Source organism: Clarias gariepinus, chromosome 7 (assembly GCF_024256425.1).
Source record: "Clarias gariepinus isolate MV-2021 ecotype Netherlands chromosome 7, CGAR_prim_01v2, whole genome shotgun sequence".
Classification (NCBI taxonomy): Eukaryota; Metazoa; Chordata; class Actinopteri; order Siluriformes; family Clariidae; genus Clarias; species Clarias gariepinus.
The window spans coordinates 16,671,374-16,696,597 of record NC_071106.1 but is presented as its reverse complement, the minus strand read 5'-3'; the positions used below and the strand labels follow the sequence as shown (position 1 = coordinate 16,696,597).

At 39.1% G+C, this 25,224-nt stretch overlaps 1 protein-coding gene across 3 annotated transcripts in view; it reads right to left on the bottom strand.

The window, feature by feature from the left end:
* Positions 1-15,699, bottom strand: part of eea1 (early endosome antigen 1) — a 30,211-nt gene extending 14,512 nt beyond the window's left edge. Inside the window, exons 1-19 of one of the 3 annotated variants that reach the window (XM_053500296.1) lie at positions 15,568-15,699; positions 11,703-11,777; positions 11,321-11,433; positions 10,517-10,571; positions 10,325-10,390; positions 10,123-10,162; positions 9,883-9,987; positions 9,623-9,744; positions 8,935-9,090; positions 7,895-7,909; positions 7,559-7,675; positions 3,679-4,017; positions 3,443-3,592; positions 2,781-2,900; positions 2,474-2,677; positions 1,043-1,243; positions 834-947; positions 543-698; positions 203-342 (exon numbers count right to left, since the gene is read on the bottom strand). In XM_053500296.1, the coding sequence (XP_053356271.1) occupies positions 203-342; positions 543-698; positions 834-947; positions 1,043-1,243; positions 2,474-2,677; positions 2,781-2,900; positions 3,443-3,592; positions 3,679-4,017; positions 7,559-7,675; positions 7,895-7,909; positions 8,935-9,090; positions 9,623-9,744; positions 9,883-9,987; positions 10,123-10,162; positions 10,325-10,390; positions 10,517-10,571; positions 11,321-11,433; positions 11,703-11,777; positions 15,568-15,591 (2,312 nt within the window). In that variant the 5' untranslated portion in view covers positions 15,592-15,699. Of the gene's footprint in view, positions 1-202; positions 343-542; positions 699-833; positions 948-1,042; positions 1,244-2,473; positions 2,678-2,780; positions 2,901-3,442; positions 3,593-3,678; positions 4,018-7,558; positions 7,676-7,894; positions 7,910-8,934; positions 9,091-9,622; positions 9,745-9,882; positions 9,988-10,122; positions 10,163-10,324; positions 10,391-10,516; positions 10,572-11,320; positions 11,434-11,702; positions 11,778-15,567 lie in introns of those variants that run through there. The other 2 variants (XM_053500297.1, XM_053500298.1) reach the window with 2 other exon arrangements.
* Between the last annotated feature and the right edge of the window lie 9,525 nt (positions 15,700-25,224).

The window sequence follows — 25,224 nt, the reverse complement described above, 5'->3', positions numbered from 1 at the left end:
GTAAAAGACAGAAATGCAGTAAAATTAAGTGAAATGAAGTAAAATACCATTTTTTTACCTAAATAACCATGCCAAATAAATTTGACAGTATAACGTGAATACTGATGAAGATTATCTAATTAAACAATTTTTTCCTTATTGTGCCTTATCATTCAAAATAACACAGAAAGATGAAAAATTGCCAGAAAGATAAAAAACCTACCCTTGTTTTTCAGTGTCCAGGTGGAGACTGAGCTCCTTATTCCTCTTCTCCAGTTCACTAATCTGCTGCTGCTGTCTTTTCTGTGCCTTCTGTGCTTGTTCCCTTCCTGATCGCAGCTCCACTAACTCAGCTTCTGCTTTCTGCAATAAATAGAAATGTTTTATGAGTACATGAACATGGTCTGAATAGAATTCACGTCTAAAATGTGGAAATAAAACTGTGGCTTAAGCCATTGGGGAACAGATAGTAGCAGGGGAATTCTCAGTCCCAGCAAAGAAGAAAAAATCTTTATAGACAAAGTTACTTAAGGGACTAATTAAACCTGGTGAGTGCTGCTGACCTTAGTCTGGCTCTCCAGGCTGTCGGTCTTCTGCTCTGCAGCCAGCAGCTTCTCCCTAATCTCCTTCAGACCGGCCTCCAGCTGCAAGCACTGTTCCTGCTTTTCCTGCAGCCGACAGCTCTGCTCTTCCAGCTGAGCCTGAGCTTTACTCACCTCCTACATACATGCACACAAACCCAACGCATTAAAACTGCCTTAATTTTTTATTAGACTCAAGAATAATGTAAATCCAAACTTGACTACTTTGGAAGGAGTTTGCATTAGAAAAAATATGAATTATTGGTTATTTACCTGTTGTTTGTCTTGCAAGGCATGCTGGGCAGTTTCTAGATGGCTCTCTAGATCTGCTCTCTGGGCAGTTTTCGCTGCTTCAGCTGACAGTAGCATCTCTGTCTTAGCCTTTAGCTGGTAATTAAATCAATTCACACTATTATTTTATAAGCTGAAACAGAAAATATAAACAAACATTGATCATTGCATTTCTGTGTAAGATAACACACCTGGGTGTCAAGTTGGGCAAGTCTCTCCTTGTTCTGGGTCAGCTGTGAAGTGAGATCTGTTACATTACTCTCCAAGGACAGGCACCGGTCCTGTGCTGAGCGCAGCTGGCTTTTCTGCTCTTGTAACTGCTCATGGAGGTTCTCTTGTGCTTGTTTATGACTCTCTGACTGGTTCTTCAGTTTTTCTATCAGCTGATTTATCTATATGAGAACAGAAATATAGGGGGCACATTACGAGTCTGAACTAACTCAATTTTATTCTAATTTGACTAGCTATGTGATTTTATCCTGAAGTGTATTGGAATGCACAAATCTGATGCATTTCAGATCAGATCTAAGACACTTTCGTATGTGTTTTTGAGGCTATGTTTAAATGTGCAATTCAATTTTTGTTCATGTAAACAGAAAAAAAACGCATGCATTCCGATATTTCGAGATCGGTTTCAGGCCTCCCTCATATGTGGAAATAAATCAGATATGTGCTAATGTGATTGTCGTGTAAACAGACAGATTGGATTTCCTAAATCATTGTGTTCTGTAAATCATTAAAACTGCAACTTTTTTGCGGTGTAATGACAATGTTATTCTCCGGTAAAAGCGTATGGAATTATAACATCGCAGGTGACAGTATTTGGTGAATGAAGCATATGCACAGGCTGCAATTATGGCGGAGGAGTTTTTTTTCTCCTCCTCCGTTTTAAAACCATGGTGATGTTTCGCGAACTTTGCATATATCGCAGAGCGTCAAGCATACTTCACCTTTGTCTATCTTGGCTAGTGTGTAGCGCAAGAACCACCCTCTATAAGATGTTTCAGATGGTATGGCAAGTGTAAACACGTGTATCGGATATGAGTCATAGTTGAAAGAACGTGTAAACAGACGTTCAAAAAAATCTGATATAGGCAACAAATCAGAATTGGGCATCAAGACCTAAATTAGCTACATATCTGATATGTGGTCATGTGAGTTAAATGAGAACAGGCAGATTGGAACTTTTTGGCTCTGTGCATGCGTGGGGCACTTTGCTGACGTCGGTTAGCACTGGCAGCGCAGGTACTGTTTCATAACAGTAGTGCTAACAATATCTAATTAAACAGTGAAAGTAAGCTGTCTGGCTTTCTTCCTTCTTTTGGAACTCAACAAAAACATCTGACTAACTTGCCATCCTCCAAAGCAAAATCCCAAGCATTTTTTTTTTTTACTAAATTTGCATCCGATGTTTAAATGTATGAGAGTATCCACATAAAAGTTACTTGTAATTATGAATGTGAACTGTCATGGCATGCAAATCTGTTCTGACCAAAAAAAACGGAAATGCATCTTGTAATGTGAACACAGCTGTACAGTATCCCAACAAGATACACTGAAATGTGTGAAGCTTTCCTTAGCTATGTTCTATACATGCATATGTGTGAGTGCATCTCCTGCACCTGCTCCTGTAGTGTGTGGTTCTTTTCCTGTAGTTGGTTGAGTAAAGCAGCCTCCCCTTCTCCTGCTTGAATCTTGGCACACAGGTCTTGTCTTTCAGATTCCAGCTGACTCAGACTGGCTTTGCTTTTCTGCAGGAGAGCCTCCAGATTCTGGATTTTCTGGTCCTTATCACCGATCTGACGCAGCACCTGCTCCAAATCATTCTACAAGAAAGATGACAGAAAGTAGCTACTAGCTACAAGTATGCTAACAGCACTGTACACACTTTTTAATATTACTAAGCAATTACTAAAGAAAAACGGTTACCTGTGCTTCTCGCAGCTTGCTGTTTGTGCTCTGCTGGAGAGTTTGCAGTTCTTGATGTTGCTGTTTGGATTTGTCCAGCTGTTGCTGCAGGTCAGTAGACTTGGAAGTGTTCTCTTTCAGCTGGAACACAACACACACAATTCAACATGGTTTACCATCTACACAACAAGAATGCTATTGCACTTAATAGAGGTAGGGCGTCTCAAAAAGGAGCTATAATCATTATTATAGAAAGATAACTACCCACCAGTCCTAATACCTCAATTCTAAGTGACTTTTTCTTACTAACTGTGCAAAGCTTCTATAATTATATAAAAGTTTAGAGATATAATTGCCAGTTGTTGCCAGTCAATATCACACAAGGTCACAGAATAAAGCATGTCAGGGATGTAAGTGACTCAGAAAAATCTAATGCAATACTGAGCCGGCCTGTCAAGCCTGATGCTGGAACTAAAGTCTTTTCTAGTATTACTTGGATGCTTTTAGGATGTAAAGCAATTGTTTTTTTAAGGACTGGACAGAATTGCGCTTGCAAAGTATCTATATCTTAATAGTCCTGAGAAATTGTGCAGCATGTTAAACATAAAGCACTCTGGCAAAGATCAGATCTCAGGTCAGCTTAATTCACTAATTGAATCACTAATTTCCCATTTAAAGCTTACCTGCTCATCTAATCTGGAAAGTTTAAGCTGGAGGTCAGCAACCTGCTGTTCGCGGTCCTTTAGTTTTTCTCCTGCAAGCTGTCTCTGCTCCTTTAGCCGACCCTGCACTTCACCCAGCTGCCGCTCCGTCTCCAGCAGCTTTCCATGCAGCTGCGTTCCAAAATACAGAGCAGCTCGCTGTAAACTAAATTCTTTTTTCAATCCGAGTGCTTGTGTGGGTTGTGTGTGTGTCTGACCTGGCTAATTTCACCCTGCTGTTGCAAGCCGTGGCTCTCTCTCTCCTCCCTTTGCTGCTGAAGTTGTTTGCGCTCAGCTTTCAAATCCTGGTGGCTCTTCTCAAGCTCAGCCAGCTCCTTTTTGAGACGCCCTACCTCGTCCCCGCGCTCAGTTAACTCGGCCTGGACCCGACTGAGGGAGGCCTCTCCTGCTGAAGCGCGTGCTTGGCTCTCCTGCAGCTCCAGCTCCCTTTGGTGGAGGCTACCCTGTAGATTCTTCTTGGATAACTGCTCCTGAGACAGCCGCTCCTCCAGCTCTTGGTTATCCTTCTCCCGTCGTGAAAGCTTTGCTGACAGCATCTGAGAAAAGCAGAGCATTAGCAAACTTAACAGATCGAAAAGGATAATTATCATCATCACACTGAAAAATGTGATCCTAGCCAGTGAAAATATCTTATTATATTTATAATATTTTTATAATATTATAAGATTACAAACTAAATATGAAATAATTAAATGTTTTTATTAATTTTAAATGTATTAATTTTAAGCATAAATGTCTGCTTCTACTGGAAGATAATTTTGCTAGTTTTAAGCATTTGTTTCTTCAAAAAAATGCTTAAATATTTTATTTTCTAAAAAAAGGCTTGATAATTTTATGTGAGATAATAAGATAACCAGATTTAGGATATTTTCACTTACTGAAATATCACATTTGGCAGTGCAGAGTCAGTAAAAAAAATGTAAGTTAAGCAAATAAATAAATAAAACATTTAAAGCAAAATCTTAAAATCCTGTTACTCCATAATCACAATTAGCAATGTAACGAGCTACAGATTACAGAAGAAAATAAACATATATTCATTTTAACAATTTTTTTAACATGAACAGCATAACAGAAAAAATGTCTAATAAAACATTAACTTTCAAACATAAATATCAGTCCTCTTCAGATGCAACCTTTCAGACAGCCGGGCTCACATTCTCAGTGCCGGCAAGAAATAACATTTAAAAGCAGACAGTTTTACAATGCATTGGATAGCACAAGAAGCACCAGTGGACAGTATGCTAAATTCTACTCTGAGACAGCTATAAAGTCAGCTTTGATAATGACAAGTGCTGCTAATATAGTGTGGTGACACACGTCACTGAGATTTTTCCATGTGTAGTTTATGCCAGAGACAGCTGTGACAGTTTTACAAGCAGCTTTTAATGTTGTTTAAATTTTATTTTCTCCTCTTCAGCAATAATGTCTTATTTTCTTTTGTTCATCTGTTATTTTTACTCTTCACACAGACCTTACTCATTCAAGCATGTTCTTCATTTGCTTTGTTCTACATGCTTTATTCTAAAATGCTCATTTTCTATTATCAGTTAACAGGAACAGTTGAATCATCAGGCATTTTTAGGTTCCGATGTAGGTTTTGACGAAATTATTTCATATATAAGGTCAGTAACTACATGGATACAAAACCACTTACAATTAATGAACAATTAATATGCTTATTATTTCTCAACTTCTCTCTCCACTTCTGTCTTTCTGTATTCATCAGTCCTTCCTTTTGCTCCACATCAGCCTCAGAAGTTCACTTCACAGGCTGTCTTCAGATCCCTTACATAGTAAATTGTTTCCAGTCACTCACTTCGTAGAAGCAGTCTGAACTTTCCCAGCACCACAACATGCTGACATTCTAATCCCTCCTGACAACAGGCACACGGGCAGCTGAGGGCCATTACAAGGGTCTATTCTATACATCACCCAAAGGACAGTGGTACCACGGCATACATCACTCCCAGCTAGTTTAATTATAGAGGTTTTAAAGCGCATCAGCATACACTGACAGACAATAAAAATGCACCATGCTGACAATGTTATGCAAGTCATCGTAGGCTTGATATGCAGGGTGAAGAGTGTATAGGGCCTTCCTGTAAAACTGTCTATGTTTCCTATTAGGGATCTTATGGAAACACACACCAGGAAGATCATCGAGGAAGCAGGATCTCATCTCAGCCGTTTTTTTTAAAAGCATGTGGAAACCAACAAACCATGAAGGAAGTCATGGATAGTGTAGATTTGCTGTTGGCAATAATACTCAGAATCCAAACTATGAGAGAACATGAAAGGAATTATGTAAAAAAAATAATAATAATAAATAATTAAATAAATAATTGCATAATATACTTTAGATTGCCCAGAGTAGCTACATTTAGCTTTGATAACAGCTTGGAACCCTAAAGGGAACCCTCTCATCAGATTCACAAGGTAGTCACCCATAATGCTTTTCAGTTGATTGGTTGTGACATTTCTTGTTTTCTTAAATGTGGTTTAGACCATCAGTTGTCTTGTGCAGAGAAATAGTCCTAATACAACTACGATGCAAATCCATATTGTGGCAAGAAACATTCTGTTAAATAAAGAATAATCACAGTTCATCATTAAGAAATGACGGTCAATCAAGCCGAAAAATCTCAAGAATGTATAGTGTAGTCATCGCCTAAACCATCAAATGCTACAGTACAATAAAAAAGGCTCATCCCTGGAAGGTTGGCCAAAAGCTACCTCTGCTGCAGAGGATAAATTTATTAGAATGACCAGCCTCAGAAACCGATGATTTACAGCCTTTAGATTAGACCCCACAAAAATGCTTCTTGGCGTTCAGACATATTTCAACATCCACTGTTTAGAGGAGACAAGCCTTCATTGTCAAAGATACTATTACTTTGGAAGAACAACAAGCAAAAGAAACTTGCTTGGGCCAAGAAACACAAGGAATGGATATGAGATCAGCGGAAAACTGACAGAATGAGTCCAAATTTGAGGTTTTTGGTTCAAACTGCCATGTCTTTTTTAGACATAGAGAGAGTGAACAGCCAGTTCCTGAATGTGTGGTTCCCACTGTGAAGTATGGAGGAGGTATGATGGTGTGAGTGCACTTTGGTGGTAACACTTGGTGACTCAGTCAAAACTGAGGGCCACTTAACCAGCACAGCTACTTAGTGGGACCATCATTTGTTTATTTGTTTTTCGACAGGACAATGACTCTAAACTCAACTTAAGGTTATGTAAAAGAATAGTGCTTGAGTGCCAAAAAAAATAGCCAACAAGTACATAAAACCTCATGGGATTTCTTCATGATTGTTGAAAAACTACTGCAGATAACTACCTCATGAGACTGACTGAGAGAATGGCAAGAGTGTGCAAAGCTGGTATCAAAGCAAAAGGTGGCTACTGTGTAGAATCGGACATATAACACATATTCAGGGTTTATTTATTAATTTTTATTTTTTGTTTTTTTTTCCAATTTTCTCCCTAATTTAGTCATGGGCAATTCCTCTTCGTCACTAGGGGGCTCCCACATTAAGGCTACTACTACCACTCAGTCGGAAGGGTGAAGACCATCACGTGTTTCCTCCGAACCGCGTGATGTCAGCCGACCGCATCTTTTCGAACTGCTTGCTCACGCACCATTAGGGGCGGAGTAACACACTCGGAGGAAAGCGCTAGCCGCTCCTTCCGCGTGCGCGAGCTCACAGACGCCCCTGATTGGCTGTAGAGTCGTGATTAATGTGGTAGCAAAAGTACCTCTCATCCCTCCCCCGAGAGAGCTCGGCCAATCAGCTCTCTCTGTGCCTCCGGCTGTGAAGGGAAAACAGCATCACCCGGGGTTCGAACCAGCGATCTCCGGATGATAGGGCGAGCACTTTACCACTGCGCCAATCGGAGGATATTCAGGATTTTTAATGCGTTTTTATTGACTACATAATTCCATATTTGTTCATAAGAAAATGCATTATATTGTCAGTATTCCATATTAATATACATGTTTAAAACAATATAAAATAAAGAAAACCCACTGAGTAAGAAAAGTGGGTCCAAACATTTGAGTGGTACAACATGCACCTGGCTCTGTTGCTGGAGGTTGTCCAGGTTGCTTTGTAGTTGGTGAATCTGTTGCGTGTAAACTGCAGCTTCCTGGGGACCCTTTTCCAGTTCTGCCTTCAGATTGGAGATAGTTGCCTATGTACAAGAACCAAAATGTGAGCATGTAACATCTTCAGTGTAGGAGCAACTGCTCTTAGCCATGCATAATCCCATAAAAAGCTAACAAAAATGCAGGAGCATCTAAAGTAAATGGAGTTAAAGTGGTGCCAATGATTTAGCTTTTTTCCAACTTTACTGAAAAATGAACAGGTTCAAAAAAGGAGATCAAAGGTAAGTGAAAGCACGCAGTGTTACCTCCAGTTTACGAATCTTCAACACAAGTGCAAAGCAGGTAGAGTAGGAATGAGGGGAAAGACAGAGACAGACAAATACAACACCCAGGTAAGTGAGAAATCAAGGACACAGCACAGATATGCCATGAACAGCCACAAATAAAGCCTTCTCAAATGTTTACCAACATAAAACAAAAATTGTCTTATAAAGCTTTAATGCACAGAATCTCATTTATCCTAAAGACAGAACAGTATATCACAGTCTACCAAGAGCAGAACGATAATGTTATGGTTTTTATTAATTTTTATCTTATTTTTTCATTAAAGCTGAGATCATTTTTAAAATAAATTAATAACCGCAACGATTTATCTATTGTGTTCATGTGCACTTAACAATATATTACTGTTTTGTTTTCATCGGGTATATACATGTTATGTACAGTATGTCAAGTGTACATCATTTGCAGAAAAATGTTGAATGTTTCACTGTAAATAATCATTTCGAAATGTGCTTTGGGAAGCTAAGCTTTGTGTTTATTTTGTTAGGTTGGGAAAACTAAAGATACAATGTTAATGATGTACAACCCCAGTACTAGTCCATTAAGGCATCTTTAAATAAAACTGACGCATTACACAGTTTACGTGTCCTTGAATCTATGAATAAAAATCTAAAACCAGATAATGATTTTACTATTTGTGTGCATGTAAACACATTTTATTTTTTGACTTTGCTCAACACCAGAGGCCATGAACACTATGCACATTCAGCCAATAGAGGGCAGGCCATGTACTGGTCGTCTGCAATCACGGTTTAGTAAACTGAAGCACATCAGTGCACAAGGAAGAACAACACTAGGAGCAGCTGGCATTGCCACATAAATCCTCACTAGCAAAAAATTAAATTACTTATAACATTCCTGTAGATAAAATAAAAGTCAAAATCGATTACTGTGAAAAGAAAGATGAATAACCCAGATTCTCTAAATAAGACAAATTTTCAGAAATAAAAACACTTTAAAGCAATGAGCATTTAAGTTCGACCCTTATGGCCAGGAGTCTCACCTCTGAGGTAGTAAAATTCCTCTGCAGCTGTTCATACTCGTTTTTGAGCCGTGCAGATTCCTCCTCTCTTTCACGAGTCATGCTGTCCATCAGTGTTTGTACCTGCACCAGTTCTCTCTTCAACACCTCCACATCCTCCACTCCTGGTCTCTGCAGCTAAACAAAAGCACAGCGTTATCTATCCATAAGCATGTCATAACACACTTATTTTCAGTGCAGATATCGCTTCCCTCTCCTTTCCCTTCAGTGTGTTCAGCTGTGACGAAGCAAATCAAGAAAGATGCAATTTACAGAAATCATATGTAAACTTTTACCCTTCAAGGCTGGTAGCTGTCGACTGACAGGGGACAGGATGATGGGGGACTTGGGCTTGGGAATGGGCAGATGACCATATCTAAGAACTATTATTTTTTTTGTATTTCTGTAGCTTAATGTCACTTTGGTGCATTTTGTTTGGGCAGGTGATAGCACGACCCATTAATCCCATTATTGTGGAATAAACCCCTCACAGTTCAGTTAAAGTGAGAAAATGATAGGATCCTCATTCGGGTTTGAGTATTTTGGGATGCGGGTATTTCTTAAAGTGCAGACTGATAAGTTATTTTGATGGAGTCATGAAAGGAACTTGTGAAAAATATGTAAATGTCAGTGTGATTGAAGGAGTGTGTGAGTGTTAAAAGTATGTTACTAGTTCTGTCTGAAGTCTGTCCTTTTCCTCTCTCTCTCTCTGCAAGTCCTGCTGCAAGCTCGTCACTTTCTGCTCAGCAACTGCTCTTACGCTCTTCTCCTCATCATAGCGTGACTTGATATCTAGAATAAAAATAATGTGTTTAAAAATAATTAATAATAATAATAATAATATAAACAACAAAAATAATTCAAACAGTTACGTTTCAATTAACTTCCTTACAGAAAACAACGAGAAGGCAAACTGTCACGCTCCCTTACCTACAATCTCAGTAGCCAGTTGGGCTGCCTTCTGTTCAAACAGGTCTTTCATCTGTTTGATGTTGAATTTTTCAGTCTCAGCCTCATGGAGTTTCATTTCCAGCTCTGACATGCAAGATGACCAAGATGTTTGAGCCAGCGATTTCCATTTGAAAGAAGCTAGAGTGATCTATATATGGTGATGTATATGCACCAAACAGCTTAAAGAATCATTGAGTTTAAACTGAAACATGAGCTTACCCGATTCCTCAACACCTACCGGGCCGTCATTCTGAGGTCCCTGGGAGGGTAAAAAAAATTACTTACATGAACACAATATTACCTAAAGTTATTCAGTCAAACAAGTAAAGCTACTTCCCTTAAAGCTCATCTATCTTCAGTACAGCATGTTTAAATCTGTAGAATTATAGATCTAATCGGATTAAAATTTTAAAGAAATTACTTGCTTCAGTTGTCCTTGCACTTTGTCTAGTTCTTTTTTCAATTCTCCTGAAAACCATCGTTCTTCCTGTAATCGCAAAATATGAGATAAGGGTTGCTGAGCTGCAAGGAAGTCATGTTAAATAAAAATTAAGAAGTAAGACACAGCAAATAGTTATAAAAAATGCATTTAGCTGAAGTGGCATAATATTACCTTCAGTGACGCTTGCAAGTCTTGCACTTCTTGTCGCAAAAAAGACAAATCTTCCCTTGAATTAAAACAATAATTTATTTTTTTAAGTATACAGTTGTTTTTACATTTTTATAGTACATTGTTAGTACCTAAATAGCATTTTGTTATCAAAAGCAACATAACATCATACTGTCCTGTAATTAACTACTAGTAAATAACCTACAGCGGTCTAACAGTTTTGCACAAAAATTTAAACCTGAAATGTACAGTCCATGGTTCAGTGTTTTATGCATGTGATGTAAATGTTTTTCCACTTAAACATGCAATCAAAAGATAGTCACTAGCCAATAGGCTCTATTATTAAGGCATCTTAAAACAACAGTATCAACCAGGGGCCAGTTTTAAACAAGGACCAAGAATCATAAATAACCTAATTAGTTAAATCTTTTAGCAATACTCAGTGTAAAAAAATCTCTACTGTTCATGCACAAACAATAAGTAAAGCCATAAAGCATGTGGAGAAGTGACTCAAACATCCATGAGTCACAATATGAAATTCTGAGTAGAAAACATTTCAAAGTACTGTTATACAAACCAGGCCCTGGCTCCAAAATCAAAGGCTAAACCAAACCATGAACATATTATCAGCAATAAATCAAGAAGTTCAAACCTGTGAAACATTTCGGATTTCATTTTTGATTAATAAAAGAATTTAGCTAAACAGAAATAACGAATTAAATAAAATGAAGACATGAGACTATAAAAATAAATGAGGCTGAGGAATAAAGCTGGCGGATAGGAAATGGAGTTGAGTTGAGATCTGACCTCCCGGAACTGAGATGAGACGGCTGCTCCTGGGTCTCATGGTAAACTTCATAATGCTTGAAAAGCTCCTCAGCAGAGTTATGAGACTTCATACACTGAGGGCAAATGAAGCCCTGCACACAAACATGTACAGGAAATTAATTAACACTTATGTTCTACTTGCACAAGCCCACATATACTTTTTATTACAAACAGATAAATTTGAGTCTCAGCAGTTTCATTGCGCCTGACGGAAAAGCCAACTTCCCAGCAATAAAGATAAAAACATCTTTAAGTAGAAGAATTATACTTATGTCAATATTGATCATGTCATATAAGTATTACGTCCATAAAACAAAATATATCTGAAAATTTAAACATAAGAAATCAAAACTTAAATTACCTCTGAAGTCTCATTATTTATGTCAGCAGACGGCTGATCAGACTCAGGTGTCTGGGATCCTCCCTTTCCAGGAGTCTGTGCAGATCAAAGAAGGGGGGGGTGATAATAGGAGGAGAGGGAGAAAGAGGTCAGGTCAGGTCAGGTTAGATATCTGTGTGTGTGACGTACATCAATATTCCTGTGGTACAGTTGAACTGGGTCAGTTGTTAAGAAAGGCTTGGCCTGACTTTTACATTCCAGACGATTTCACAATTCCCATGATTGGTCTCAAGCCAAGTTTATGCAATACTCTGATAACCTCCATTTAAAAATAAATACCTGCTGAGTGCGGACAACCATTATTAACATATTAACATCCAGTTTGACCGAGAAGCATTAAAACGGTTCAAAGCTCTTTGTTCCTCAGAGCCTGACTTACTAACAGAGGAAAAGAGGAAGGGGTTGCATGTGACAATGTTGTCATCTGGAGTTAATGCAAAACTCAACACAACGGCCATTAGAAAATGGTTAAAGATTACCACAACTAAACTTTGACCCAAGAATGAATTCAAATAATACTAGAACCACTGAACCACATAGCACATAACTCACCTTTTAAACAAAGTAAATTATGTTAAAAGATTTTTACAACGTTACATATCAACAATGCAATTGATTGTTAATGCATCATTTGGGAGAAATAATACATTTTACTTTCTCAGATTTAACTCAAAAGTGATTATTATTCTTATTACTTTAACACTTAAAAAAACTTTATACGAAGCTATTTATATATAATTTACTATTAACAACCTTAATCCTGATCATCTAAACATTATATATATAACGTTTACACACACACACACACACACACACACACACACACACACACACAGACTGGCCAAAAAAACTAAAAAAAAAAAAAAAAAAAAGGAATCACAAAAAAAGAACCACACTTTTACCATTTGAATCCTGAAATATGCCCGTTTCAGCTAGAAAAAAATAACCTTCACAGCTGCGATTCTATGGTCATTTAGGTCATCAGCTGACTACATTTTACTATATTTTCACACAACATAGCTGAGCCTAGAACTGACCAACTGAAGCAACCCCAGATCATTAGAGGCCACTATGCATGATGTGTGCATCGCTTCATGTGCTGCCCTTCTTACCCTGATGAGCATCGCTCTGGTATTGGGTCAATCTGGACTCATTGGACTACACAACATTTTTTCATTGCCCCAAAGTCCACTCTTTATGATCCTAACAAACTTAAGTGTTTTTTCTTTCCTGATTTGTTCCTTAACAAGTGGTTTTCCTCTGGACACAATCCCGTGTGCTCTCGTCACATTGTACATGTGGTCTTACTTAATTACTAAACATATGTCACTGTGATTTCTACTGTCAGTTTCTACATCTTACCATACATCTTTACTAAACATTTAAGTGATCTCCATTCAAAACACACAAGCGTAAAACATCACTAATAAAGATTATATTAAAAATATATAAAATCCAACGTCTAGCAATATTCAGAAACATTTAAGATTTTAGAACTTTCACATGCAGGATTTTCCACAACACAACACTACTACACTCGCATGTATTGGATCATGAGAAAAAGTAATCTTTCTCTGTACTTTGGGCTTTTCATCACTTTGGTAGAGGCTTATACTGGTTCTGGAACTTTTGTGGCTTGTCTCTGTATTTCTTTGTGAATTCCATATTTGCCTTCTCATTCTTACTGTTGATAAATGGTTTGCATTTTGTGGCAGTGGTTCCGTGTTTCTGCTCTACAAGTTTTCCTCAAATGCTGGACTGCAATATGTTCACCCCTGTCCTTTGAAGATTTCTGTAAAATATCACTGACTACTGCTTTTTAGATATTTTTTTTCCCACCATGTTTACATCAACTGATGTTTTCCTTGGCTGATCTGTTCGATGTCTGGTTGTTAGTAGAAGAATGATTTCTTTCTTTTTTAGAACATTCTGTGGTACCGGTTATGCCCAATGCTTATGCTCTAACTGATTATCCCTCTTTTCTCAGTGTTGAAATGGCTTGCTTTTTGTCCCACTGACAGCTTTCTGGACTTCACGTTGGTTTAGCCTCGTTAGCAATGAATGCAGTGTTCATAAGCAAAACTCAGGGCTCAAACAAGGAGGAGATATGTACAGCTTTTTGTTGCTTAAACAATCAGTCACACACGGCACTCAAGTAACACGTCAATCATATGTTCCAATAATTTTTATCACTTGACAAATAGGTGTGCTCAAACAAACAAGTTGTTGCAAAAAGCATCGGAAGGATTAGCTAAAACTCTGAAACGGCTTTAAGAAAGGAATTAATAGTGGGTCTGATACTGATGTTCAATCTTTGAACATCAATCTGGCTTTACACATTTTCTGATCAAGTGTGATGTTAACCACCAACCATATACGAGGGTGGGATACAAATCTGCACTATGATTATATTAAAACCACATTGTTTTATTAGAACTTTCCGTTTTAGGCTACTGTCTCCCCAGTCACTGCTGTGCAGGTGTGAAAGGGTTACATTAGTTCGTTTGCAACTGCAGTGTGAGCAAAAATGGATGCCCCACTTGTGATTTGCAAAAAAGAAGAGCAGCGTGCAGTGATTTGTTTTTTTCGTGGCCTATGAGGGTGTACCGAGTGCTCAAACGACTCACGGGAAGGTATAAACAGAAACGTGTAGGTATTTACAAACAAAATTCGAACTTATACTCTAAGGAAGGTGTAAAGTTCTTAAACAGCATCATTACTGGTGATGAGACATGGATTCATGTCATGGAGGAATCAACAGAGTTAGTTACAGAAATGCTTATTGAATGTTTCAGGTTTAAACGCAGACGACTGCTATCCAAGTCCGTTGTGATCTCGCATGACGACGCACATCCGCACACTTCTACCTACATCGTCAAAACTCTGCAATAAACTTTGTTTTGAGATGTTAATGCATCCTTCCTATAGTCTTGATCTCGTTCCATCAGACTTTCTCCTGTCTGGTCCCCTGAAAGCGGTGCTACGAGGACGAAGATTCATTTCTGATGAAGAGGCGAAGACAGCAGTGCACTCGTGACTCGCAGCTCAGCCTAAAACATTTTTCTAACAAGGGAATGGAAAAGCATGTTGACAGATAAACTATTTTTTTCTATTGTGTGTGTGGGGGGGGGGGGGGGGGGGGGTAATATAATCTAAAATCTAATTAAAATAAATTCTACAATGTACAGAGTAAGGATAATGCTTGACTCACCCTCGTATCTAGCAAACGGACACAAAACACAAACGCAGCAGCCACATGAAAATGAAATGAAAGCGATAAGAGACATCACTGCACTTCCCCAGCAGCAGATGAACAGATTTATTCACAACCGCAGCTGTTGCCGTTGCTAGGTCACGTGATACGTACACGAAATGTAACGTCTAACGGACTCGTGAATCTAGTCACGTGCCCAATTCAGCACCCGTTATTATTATTATTATTAACGATAAAGTAAGGACACGCCTCAACCGAAAGAGGTGTAGAGCCTGTTCTGAGCTCGCGCGACCTTTTGCTCACCTTATGTAGTTCATTTAGCTAACAGGCTAGTCCGCTACACTGCGCTGAGTTGCTAGGCTAGTTAGCTAGCTGGGCGTTCTACCATAAACTGCACCGCTATCTTACTACTGAACAATTACTGAGCTAAGCTCGACATTCATACCTCTAACTACACCCACATATACTACATAAATAACCCCGAATCCCCAGGGTTAACATACAGGCCTGAGCGTGTCCCAATGCGGGCCCGCCCGGCTGCACCTAACCAGCTAGCTCACCCTAACCGAACCACTGATGGAAAAACATTTCGGTTTTCATCGCTTGTCTTACCATTTGTAAAATTCGTCTGAGCATTGTAACGTCGTCTTCTTTTTTTGCCTTTAGATAAAGAAACCCAGATATGGCAACCTGTCGCAACTGTGTGTGTATGTGTTGATGTTGACACCTGCACAGAGCGCAGCGTCCTAGCACTACGTCACAAAAACAGAGTTGCCAGATTGTACTGAATGAAACTCCTCTCTTAGCGGAGAAGTGCGCCATGTACGAAATGAAGAAAGGGCACCAGAGAACTAAAATAAAATGAAACATTTAAATATCAACCTTGGCGTCAGGAGATTATAATTACAAGAAATACAACCCCAAATAATCAATAAAATTAAATTAATTTGAATAATTTTTGGTTCACACCTCTAGGTTTCAGGTTCGATTCCCCACATGGAAAGAACCTATATGAGGATATATGCGCATATATGAAACCTATATGCAGTATATATGCACATATATCCTCACCTATATGAGGATATATGCACATATATCTTCACCTATATGCAGTATATATGCACATATATCCTCACTTATATGAGGATATATGCGCATATATCTTCACCTATATGCAGTATATATGCACATATATCCTGACCTATATGAGGATATATGCGCATATATCTTCACCTATATAATGCAACCACGGGGGGGCGCAATCCAGTGTCTTCTTGTGCCAGTCCCAAGTCTGGATAAATGCAGAGGGTTGTGTCAGGAAGGGCATCCGACGTAAAACATTTGCCAAATCAATGATGCGAATCAAGAATATAATTCCCATACCGGATCGGTCGTGGCCCGGGTTAACAACGACCGCCACTGGTGCTGTTGACCTACAGGGTGCTGGTGGAAATTGGGCTACTGTTGGTCGAAGAAGGAGAGGAGGAAGGCGTGTTCGTAAGCAGAGAGAGAAGAGGAAAGGCAAGAGTTTAGGAGTGATAGTGGGGACTTTGAATGTTGGGACCATGACAGGGAAGGGAAGAGAGTTGGTTGATATGATGCAGAGAAGAAAGGTGGATATACTGTGTGTACAGGAGACCAGGTGGAAAGGTAGCAAGGCTAGAAGCTTAGGATCAGGGTTCAAATTGTTTTACCATGGTGTGGATAGGAAAAGAAATGGAGTAGGAGTTATACTAAAAGAGGAGTTTGTAAGGAATGTTCTAGAGGTGAAGAGAGTATCAGATAGGGTGATGAGTCTGAAGCTGGAAATTGAAGGGATAATGTTTAATGTTGTAAGTGGCTATGCCCCACAGGTAGGATGTGAGTTAAAAGAGAAGGAGAAATTCTGGAGTGAGTTAGATGAAGTGATGCAGAGCATACCCAGAGGGGAGAGAGTGGTGATTGGTGCAGACTTCAATGGACATGTTGGGGAAGGGAACAGAGGTGATGAAAATGTGATGGGCAGGTTTGGTTTTCAGGACAGGAATGTAGAAGGACAGATGGTGGTGGACTTTGCAAAGAGGATGGAAATGGCAGTGGTAAATACTTTCTTCCAGAAGAGGCAGGAACATATGGTGACATATAAGAGTGGAGGCAGAAGCACTCAGGTCGACTACATCTTGTGTCGACGTTGTAACCTGAAAGAGATCAGTGACTGCAAAGTGTTGGTAGGGGAGAGTGTAGCCAGACAACACAGAATGGTGGTGTGTAAGATAACCCTGGTGGTGAGGAAGGTGAAGAGGACAAAGGCAGAGCAGAGGACAAAGTGGTGGAAGCTGAGAAAGGAAGAATGTTGTGAAGTCTTTAGGGAGGAGTTGAGACAGGCTATGGGTGGTCAGGAGGTGCTTTCAGTTGACTGGACAACTACAGCCAATGTGATCAGGGAGACAGGTAGGAGGGTACTTGGTGTATCATCAGGTAAGGGGAAAGTGGACAAGGAGACTTGGTGGTGGAATGAGGAAGTCCAGGAGTGTATACAGGGAAAGAGGCTAGCTAAGAAGAAGTGGGACACTGAGAGGACTGAAGAGAGTAGACAGGAGTACAGGGAGATGCAGAGTAAGGTGAAGGTAGAGGTGGCAAAGGCCAAACAAAGAGCATATGAGGACTTGTATGCTAGGCTAGACAGTAAGGAGGGAGAGGGGGATCTGTACAGGTTGGCAAGGCAGAGAGATAGAGATGGGAAGGATGTGCAGCAGGTTAGAGTGATTAAAGATAGAGATGGAAATGTACTGACAGATGCCAGGAGGGTGATGGGAAGATGGAAGGAGTACTTTAAGGAGTTGATGAATGAGGAAAACGAAAGAGAACAAAGAGTAGAAGAGGTGACTGTTGTGGAACAGGAAGTAGCAAATATTGGTAGAAGTGAGGTGAGAAGGGCGTTGAAGAGGATGAAGAGTGGAAAGGCTGTTGGTCCTGATGACATACCTGTGGAGGTATGGAAGTGCTTAGGAGAGGTGGCAGTAGAGTTTTTGACAAGTTTGTTTAACAGGATCTTGGAGAGTGAGAGGATTCCAGAGGAATGGAGGAGAAGTGTATTGGTGCCGATTTTTAAGAACAAGGGAGATGTGCAAAGCTGTGGCAATTATAGAGGTATAAAGCTAATGAGCCAGACAATGAAGCTGTGGGAAAGAGTAGTGGAAGCTAGGTTAAGGGCAGAGGTAAGCATTTGTGAGCAGCAATATGGTTTTATGCCTAGAAAGAGTACATCAGATGCAGTATTTGCTTTGAGGATGCTGGCGGAGAAGTACAGAGAAGGTAACAGGGAGTTGCATTGTGTCTTTTTAGATTTAGAGAAAGCGTATGACAGGGTGCCAAGAGAGGAGCTGTGGTATTGTATGAGGAAGTCTGGAGTGGCAGAGAAGTATGTTAGAGTGGTGCAGGACATGTATGAGAGCTGTAAGACAGTGGTAAGATGTGCTGTAGGTGTGACAGAAGAGTTTAAGGTGGAGGTGGGTCTGCATCAAGGATCAGCTCTAAGCCCCTTTTTGTTTGCTCTGGTGATGGACAGGATGACAGATGAGGTAAGACAGGAGTCCCCATGGACTATGATGTTTGCAGATGACATTGTGCTCTGTAGCGAGAGCAGGGAACAGGTGGAGGAAAATTTGGAGAGGTGGAGGTATGCTCTGGAAAGCAGAGGAATGAAGGTTAGCCGCAGCAAGACGGAATACATGTGTGTAAATGAGAGTGACCCAGGAGGATCGGTGAGGCTACAGGGAGCAGAGGTAAAGAAGGTGCAGGATTTTAAGTACTTGGGGTCAACGGTCCAGAGCAACGGGGAGTGTGGAAAGGAGGTGAAGAGGCGGGTACAGGCAGGTTGGAATGGGTGGAGAAAAGTGTCAGGTGTGTTGTGCGATAAAAGAGTATCAGCGAGAATGAAAGGAAAGGTGTACAGGACAGTGGTGAGACCAGCGATGCTCTACGGCTTAGAGACAGTGGCGCTGAAGAAAAGACAGGAGGCAGAGTTGGAGGTAGCAGAGCTAAAGATGTTGAGGTTCTCTTTGGGAGTGACAAGGATGGATAGGATTAAGAATGAGTTTATCAGAGGGACAACCCACGTTAGATGTTTTGGAGATAAAGTCAGAGAGGCCAGATTGAGGTGGTTTGGGCATGTTCAGAGGAGAGATTGTGAATATATCGGTAAAAGGATGCTGAGGTTGGAACTGCCAGGCAGGAGGTCTAGAGGAAGACCAAAGAGGAGATTTATGGATGCAGTGAGAGAGGACATGAAGGTAGTTGGTGTGAGAGAAGAGGATGCAGAGGATAGGGTTAGATGGAGGCAAATGATTCGCTGTGGCGACCCCTGAAAGGGAACAGCCAAAAGACAAAGAAGATATCTTCACCTATATGCAGTATATATGCGCATTTATCCTCACCTATATGGGGATATATGCGCATATATCTTCACCTATATGCAGTATATATGCACATATATCCTCACCTATATGAGGATATATGCACATATATCTTCACCTATATGCAGTATATATGCGCATTTATCCTCACCTATATGAGGATATATGCGCATATATCTTCACCTATATGCAGTATATATGCGCATTTATCCTCACCTATATGGGGATATATGCGCATACATGAAGCCTATATGCAGTATATATGCATATATATGATAATATATATGCTGCATATAAGCAAAATTTAGGTGCATATATGTGCATATACAGGCCATATAGGTCTCCTGTATTGCTTCTTTATATCCACATATAAGCCCTATATGTACATACAAGATATGTCTCCTATATAGCTCATGGCAGGATCTGGTCATTTTAGCTCATATCTCACTTTGGCAACTGTCATACATAATGCGCTCATATTTTCTATTATCAAGGCAATAACTAAGAACTAACTAAATAAAAAACACATTTTAGAATTTCTGTCGCATTATCTGCTAATGACCCGAGGCAGGACACGCCCACACGCCAATCACACGGAAATCAGTCCGGCTAATTTACATACTAGGTCACGCCCCCGGACAAGGAAACTCTTCAGAATGTTCTGGAAAGTGGGAGGAGTTTACATTTACCTCAGAAGAAGACTGTGTGGCCCTGACGACGAACGGGGAGCATTTTGAAGAGAGAATCCAGGAGGACACACTGGGTAAGTTATTAAGTCTTATATAACTCTTATTCTGATAATATTAAACTAATATTAGTAAATATTTTCCTCACTTCAGCTAGCTCTTGTCAGCTTGTGTGACACATTGGCTTTCAATGCCATTTACATAGTTCAGGTAAATCATGCTAACATGCTGCCTTTCTGCATGTAGCACAAACATGATATTTCCCGGTGGCTAAGCTAATGCCTTATGGAGTTTACAGATGTTTATAAACGTTTTAATAAATAAATTATTTATTATTATTATACTGTCTTATTATTTTTGTCTTTTCTAGATGCTACATTGAAGAAGTGGCCGGCAGCCACCCGAGGGCAGACAGGCACATCTATCAATTCAAAGCTCACGAAGCTGAGAAGGTCCTCAAAATATATATATGTTTTCTTCCTGTTGAGTTTTTTTGTCTTATTTTTGTTCTTTTACTATTTGATTGTTCTTAAAAAAAATAAAAATAATTAAATTTCTACATTTTGGGCTTTTATTTATGTTGTCTAACAGCTATGGATTTTAATAATTTTACTAATATCTAGGTAAAAATATAGGTGCATATATGCACATAGGTACATATATGCACGTATATATGTACACATATATGCACATATAATATAGGAAAACGGCCAATTTTATATATGTCACATATATGTCTATAGGTACATATATGCACGCACGCATATATGTACGCATATATGTACATATATGTACATATAATATAGGAAAACGGCCAATTTTATATATGTCACATATATTAAAAACCTATATCAAACCTATATTAAAACATATATGTTTTATATAGGTTTTTTCCGTGTGGGTCCCCCCTCGGGTCTGTGCGCATGGTGGGTTTCCTCCCACAGTCCAAAAACAAGCAGATTAGGCTAACTGGCTTTCACAAATTGCCCGTAGTGTGTGTCCGGCAATAGATTAACTGCCCCGCCTCATCCCCTAAGTTCCCTGGGATAGACTCCAGGGCCCGTATTCACAAACCTTCTTGGGCGTAAAAGTTGCTCCTAGTGACGGAATTCTAAGAAAATTCTTAGAATTATGACATTTTCTTAGAATTTCCCCTTAAATTTAGGATTAAATCTTAGTCAAGATAAAAATGATTCACGAAACATCTTAGCCCTAAAACAGCTCCTAAGGTTAAAATTGTTAAGAGTAGAGAGGAGGACTTTTAATAGGCTTAAGAGTTTCTATAGCAGAGAACAAAATGGCGGAAAGAAGAAACATTCTCCAAACACTGAACATAAAGTTAAAAGTAAACACTGCTCTTCTGTCCAATTTGGTTTTCTTTTCCTTTTACTTCCTTCCATCTTTCTTGGATTGTTGGCTACATACCATCCAAAAGTGCAACTTAAATAGGCTGTCCTGCAGTCATGTTGCATTAGATTGGTAAAAGGTGAGCCATTTTGTTCCCGTCAATCTAAAATGGATTATAAGTAATAAAATCAGTTTGGTAAATTAATGTAAGAATTTAAATATAGTATCTACTGCGTGAAAATTGGTTGCTTCAAAAGTTGACACATTTTCAACATTTGGCTGTTTAATTAACTTTCAGATATTTGGCCTATAACAGACGCTTTGCATAAAGTAGCCTGTAGTCATGATTATACAATTTCTTCATATACAAACATTATAATTTCACTGTCTGTTTTATTATCATATATTCTATTTTCACAAAGAGTGCATTTCAAGACCTTTGCAGAGGTCAGAGGTTATTTTTTATCAACCAATCACAGTCCTTGGATTGCTGCATCATCCTTAGCAACGGGGTCAAACACACCTTCTTACTAAGATGAAGCTTTTTGTAGTTTCTTTACTCAGAGAAGCTCTAAAAAGTTTTCTAAATCACTTTTAGTCTAGGAATCCCAGCTAGGACTTTTTAAGCTGAGATAGGAGCTCTCAGAGAATTTTAAGAAACTTTGTGAATACGGGCCCAGGCCTGTACAGAAGAAGCAGTGTAGAAGCTGAATGAATAATACTGAGGATCCAACTGGCACATCCAACAATGTGAACAAAACTTCTCTAAATGCTGTCTTATGCAGTGGCGGCACAGTTGTGTAGTGGTTAGCCCTGTAGCCTCCTATCTCCAGGGTTGAGGGTTAAATTTTTTGTGGAATTTGCGCGTTCCCCCCATGCTTGGTGGGTTTTCACCAGGTACTCTGGTTTCCTCCCAAAGTACAACAACATGCAGGTTCACTCCCATTCCCAAATTCCCAGTAGTTTTTGTGTGTGTGTGTCCTGCAATGTGGCACCATGTCCAGGGTGTACCCCTGCCTTGTGCCCCAAGTCTCCTGGGATGTGCTCTAGCCCCCCCCCCCCCCTCCAAAAACCCTGTATATACAGGATAAGCAGTATATAAGATGATAAACATAGATACAGTTTAATGATTTTCTGAGCTGTAATAATAATAAAAAAAACACCATGAGCTCATAAGAATCTTTCTTTTTTTTTTTTTTTTTAAACCCCAATGGTATATTACAATTCAGACCCCAATAATGTACTTCACTGGCACCTTTTTTTGTAATATGTAGTAATCATTTAGAATAAAGCTTTCTCTTGTTACTAGTGTAACAATACAAAAAAATAAATTTCATACAATGTTTTCAAATGTAGCAATCTGTGTGGGGAAATAAGCACTGTGATCATCAGATCTATAACCTACATCTGACAACCTCAGCATGTAAATGTATATGTCAAGGTGTTCTATTGGCAACAATTAGTACCACATATTAAACATATGAGCTAAAATTTATCCAAATTCTTTTTTTTATACGTCATAGAATTAGTTGATCAGTATTTTCATAGCCCAGGTATAAGTTTGAATATATTACCGTTTAGGGATGAACAAAAGCAACTTATACAAGGGTGAGTCAGAAAGTATGCCCACTCTGGCCAGTTGACTTTATTTTAATATAGTTTAAGAAAAGTCAAATACAGAATTTTTCAACATAATCTCCTTGCCTTTTAACAAGCTTTCGTATTTCCTCATTAAAAATGATTTAGGCTGGGCTGTGATCCACAAATGCACCGCTGTCTTCACTTCTTCATTAGAAGCGAATCTTTGTCCTCATAAGGCTGCTTTCAGGGGACTAAACAGGACATAGTCTGATGGAGCAAGATCAGAACTATTGGGGGGATGCTCTCCCAAAACAAAGTTTTTGCAAAGTTTCAACAGTATAGGCAGAAGTGCTTAAGCAGACATGCGTTGTCATGCAAGATCACAACACCCTTGGATAACAGTCCTTTGTGCCTAAGTTCAGTCTTAAGCTCTTCAATAAGCGTCTTGCTGTAAAGAGCACTGTTGATTGTTAAATCTTTTTCCTGATAATGTTCCAGTACTGGTGAGAATCCTAGAAAACTGTAAGCATTAATTTTTTTTGCTGATGGTTGACTTTTGAACTTTTTCTTGAGTAGCGATTGGGGATGTTTCCATTACATACTCTTTGCTGTTTGCATGCTGTTTACTCTCAGGCTCGTAGTGATTAATCCATATCTTGTCACTATCCAAATGTATTTGCAGATATCCAAACACTTCTGTTTATGCTTTTTCGTGAGTTGCTTTAGCAATGGGAACACGCTCAGACCCACTCACGCACTCACTTATCATCTTTACCGCTTTATTCTGTATTCAGGGTCGCGGGGGCCTGGAGCCCATCTATCCCAGAAAACTTGGGGCACAAGTCGTGGTACACCCTAAACAGGGTGCCAATCCATCGCAGGACACACACACACACATTCACATACTCATTAATATACTATGGGCAATTTGGATGCCCTAATCTGCATGTCTTTGGAGGAAACCCACCAAACACAGGGCGAACATGCAAATTCCATGCACACAGACCCGAGGTGGGAATCGAACCCACAAAAAAAAACGAATCACTGTACTCCTCTTTTTTTCTTGCAAATCACAAGCAGGGCATCCATTTTTGGATAGATTTTTTTTCCCCCTTGCACCGCAGTTACAAATGAACTGATGTAACATGGTCACACCTGCACAGTAGTGACTGGGGAGACATATACTGTATACTATAAATATATATATCTGTATATACACACACAGTATATGTCTCCCCAGTATATATATTATATATACTGAATACACGGTCAGTCAAAAAATGTATGTACTTTAGGAAAAGAATGTGTAGTATAAAAGTGATATAATGATAATATTATCATAATTTTTTTATATACAAGTATAGCAATAAATGTAGTGCTAAATATTTTTTAAGTCTCTTTTCTTTCTGCTGTGTATACATTTATAAATATATATTTCTGTAACTGACAGATCTGGCAACCCACGTGGGAGGGGCGGGGTAAGTACAGAGTCTGAAGCAGTGCGGTCACTGACATTAGGATTTAACAGCCAAAACACCTACAGCCATTACACCTTACTGTAAACCTTGACCTCTCTCCTTACATTAATTATAATTCTAATTATTCACTATATTACACCAAGACCATTTGTGAGGACCTCGCACAGACAGCATTCTCACACCAGCACACCAGCGCCACCAAGTGGTCTGGAGTTTTCTAAGAATCCACTTTGGTCTGGCCAGTTAACAAAACACAGGTCAATCTGTTTGTTATATCATTTCTATCATAATTATATAATAATATAAAAAACTTGTAACAGTATAACTTTAGTTTCATTGTTTAGTTGCTATTGACAGACCTTAGATTGTATACCATCCTGTATGATGGTACTTATCAAGTCAAACTAAAGCAACAATTTTCCCTTTCCCATTTAATTCACATCATTAAATTATTCATGCAGGTTATGGCTTAAATATAACATTGGGGTGTTATTGAGGATACGATTTAGTGACTACATTTGCCTCTAGTGATCTAAGTGTTGCACCGTCTTTGGAAATTTCACACTTTCCTGGGTAAAGTTTAAAAAAAGCCTTACCTGACGTTTCTGTACGGGTATGTAGATTTCCACTGCAGAATAATATTTGAGAACAAATAAAAGCCTCACAATATGTAGACTACATTCCTGGAATGAATAAAATACACATCTAAAGCTGTCAAAATCACATTACACTGTTGAGTTACATATATGGTCAAAGACACTTTTAGACATAAAAAAAAAAGAA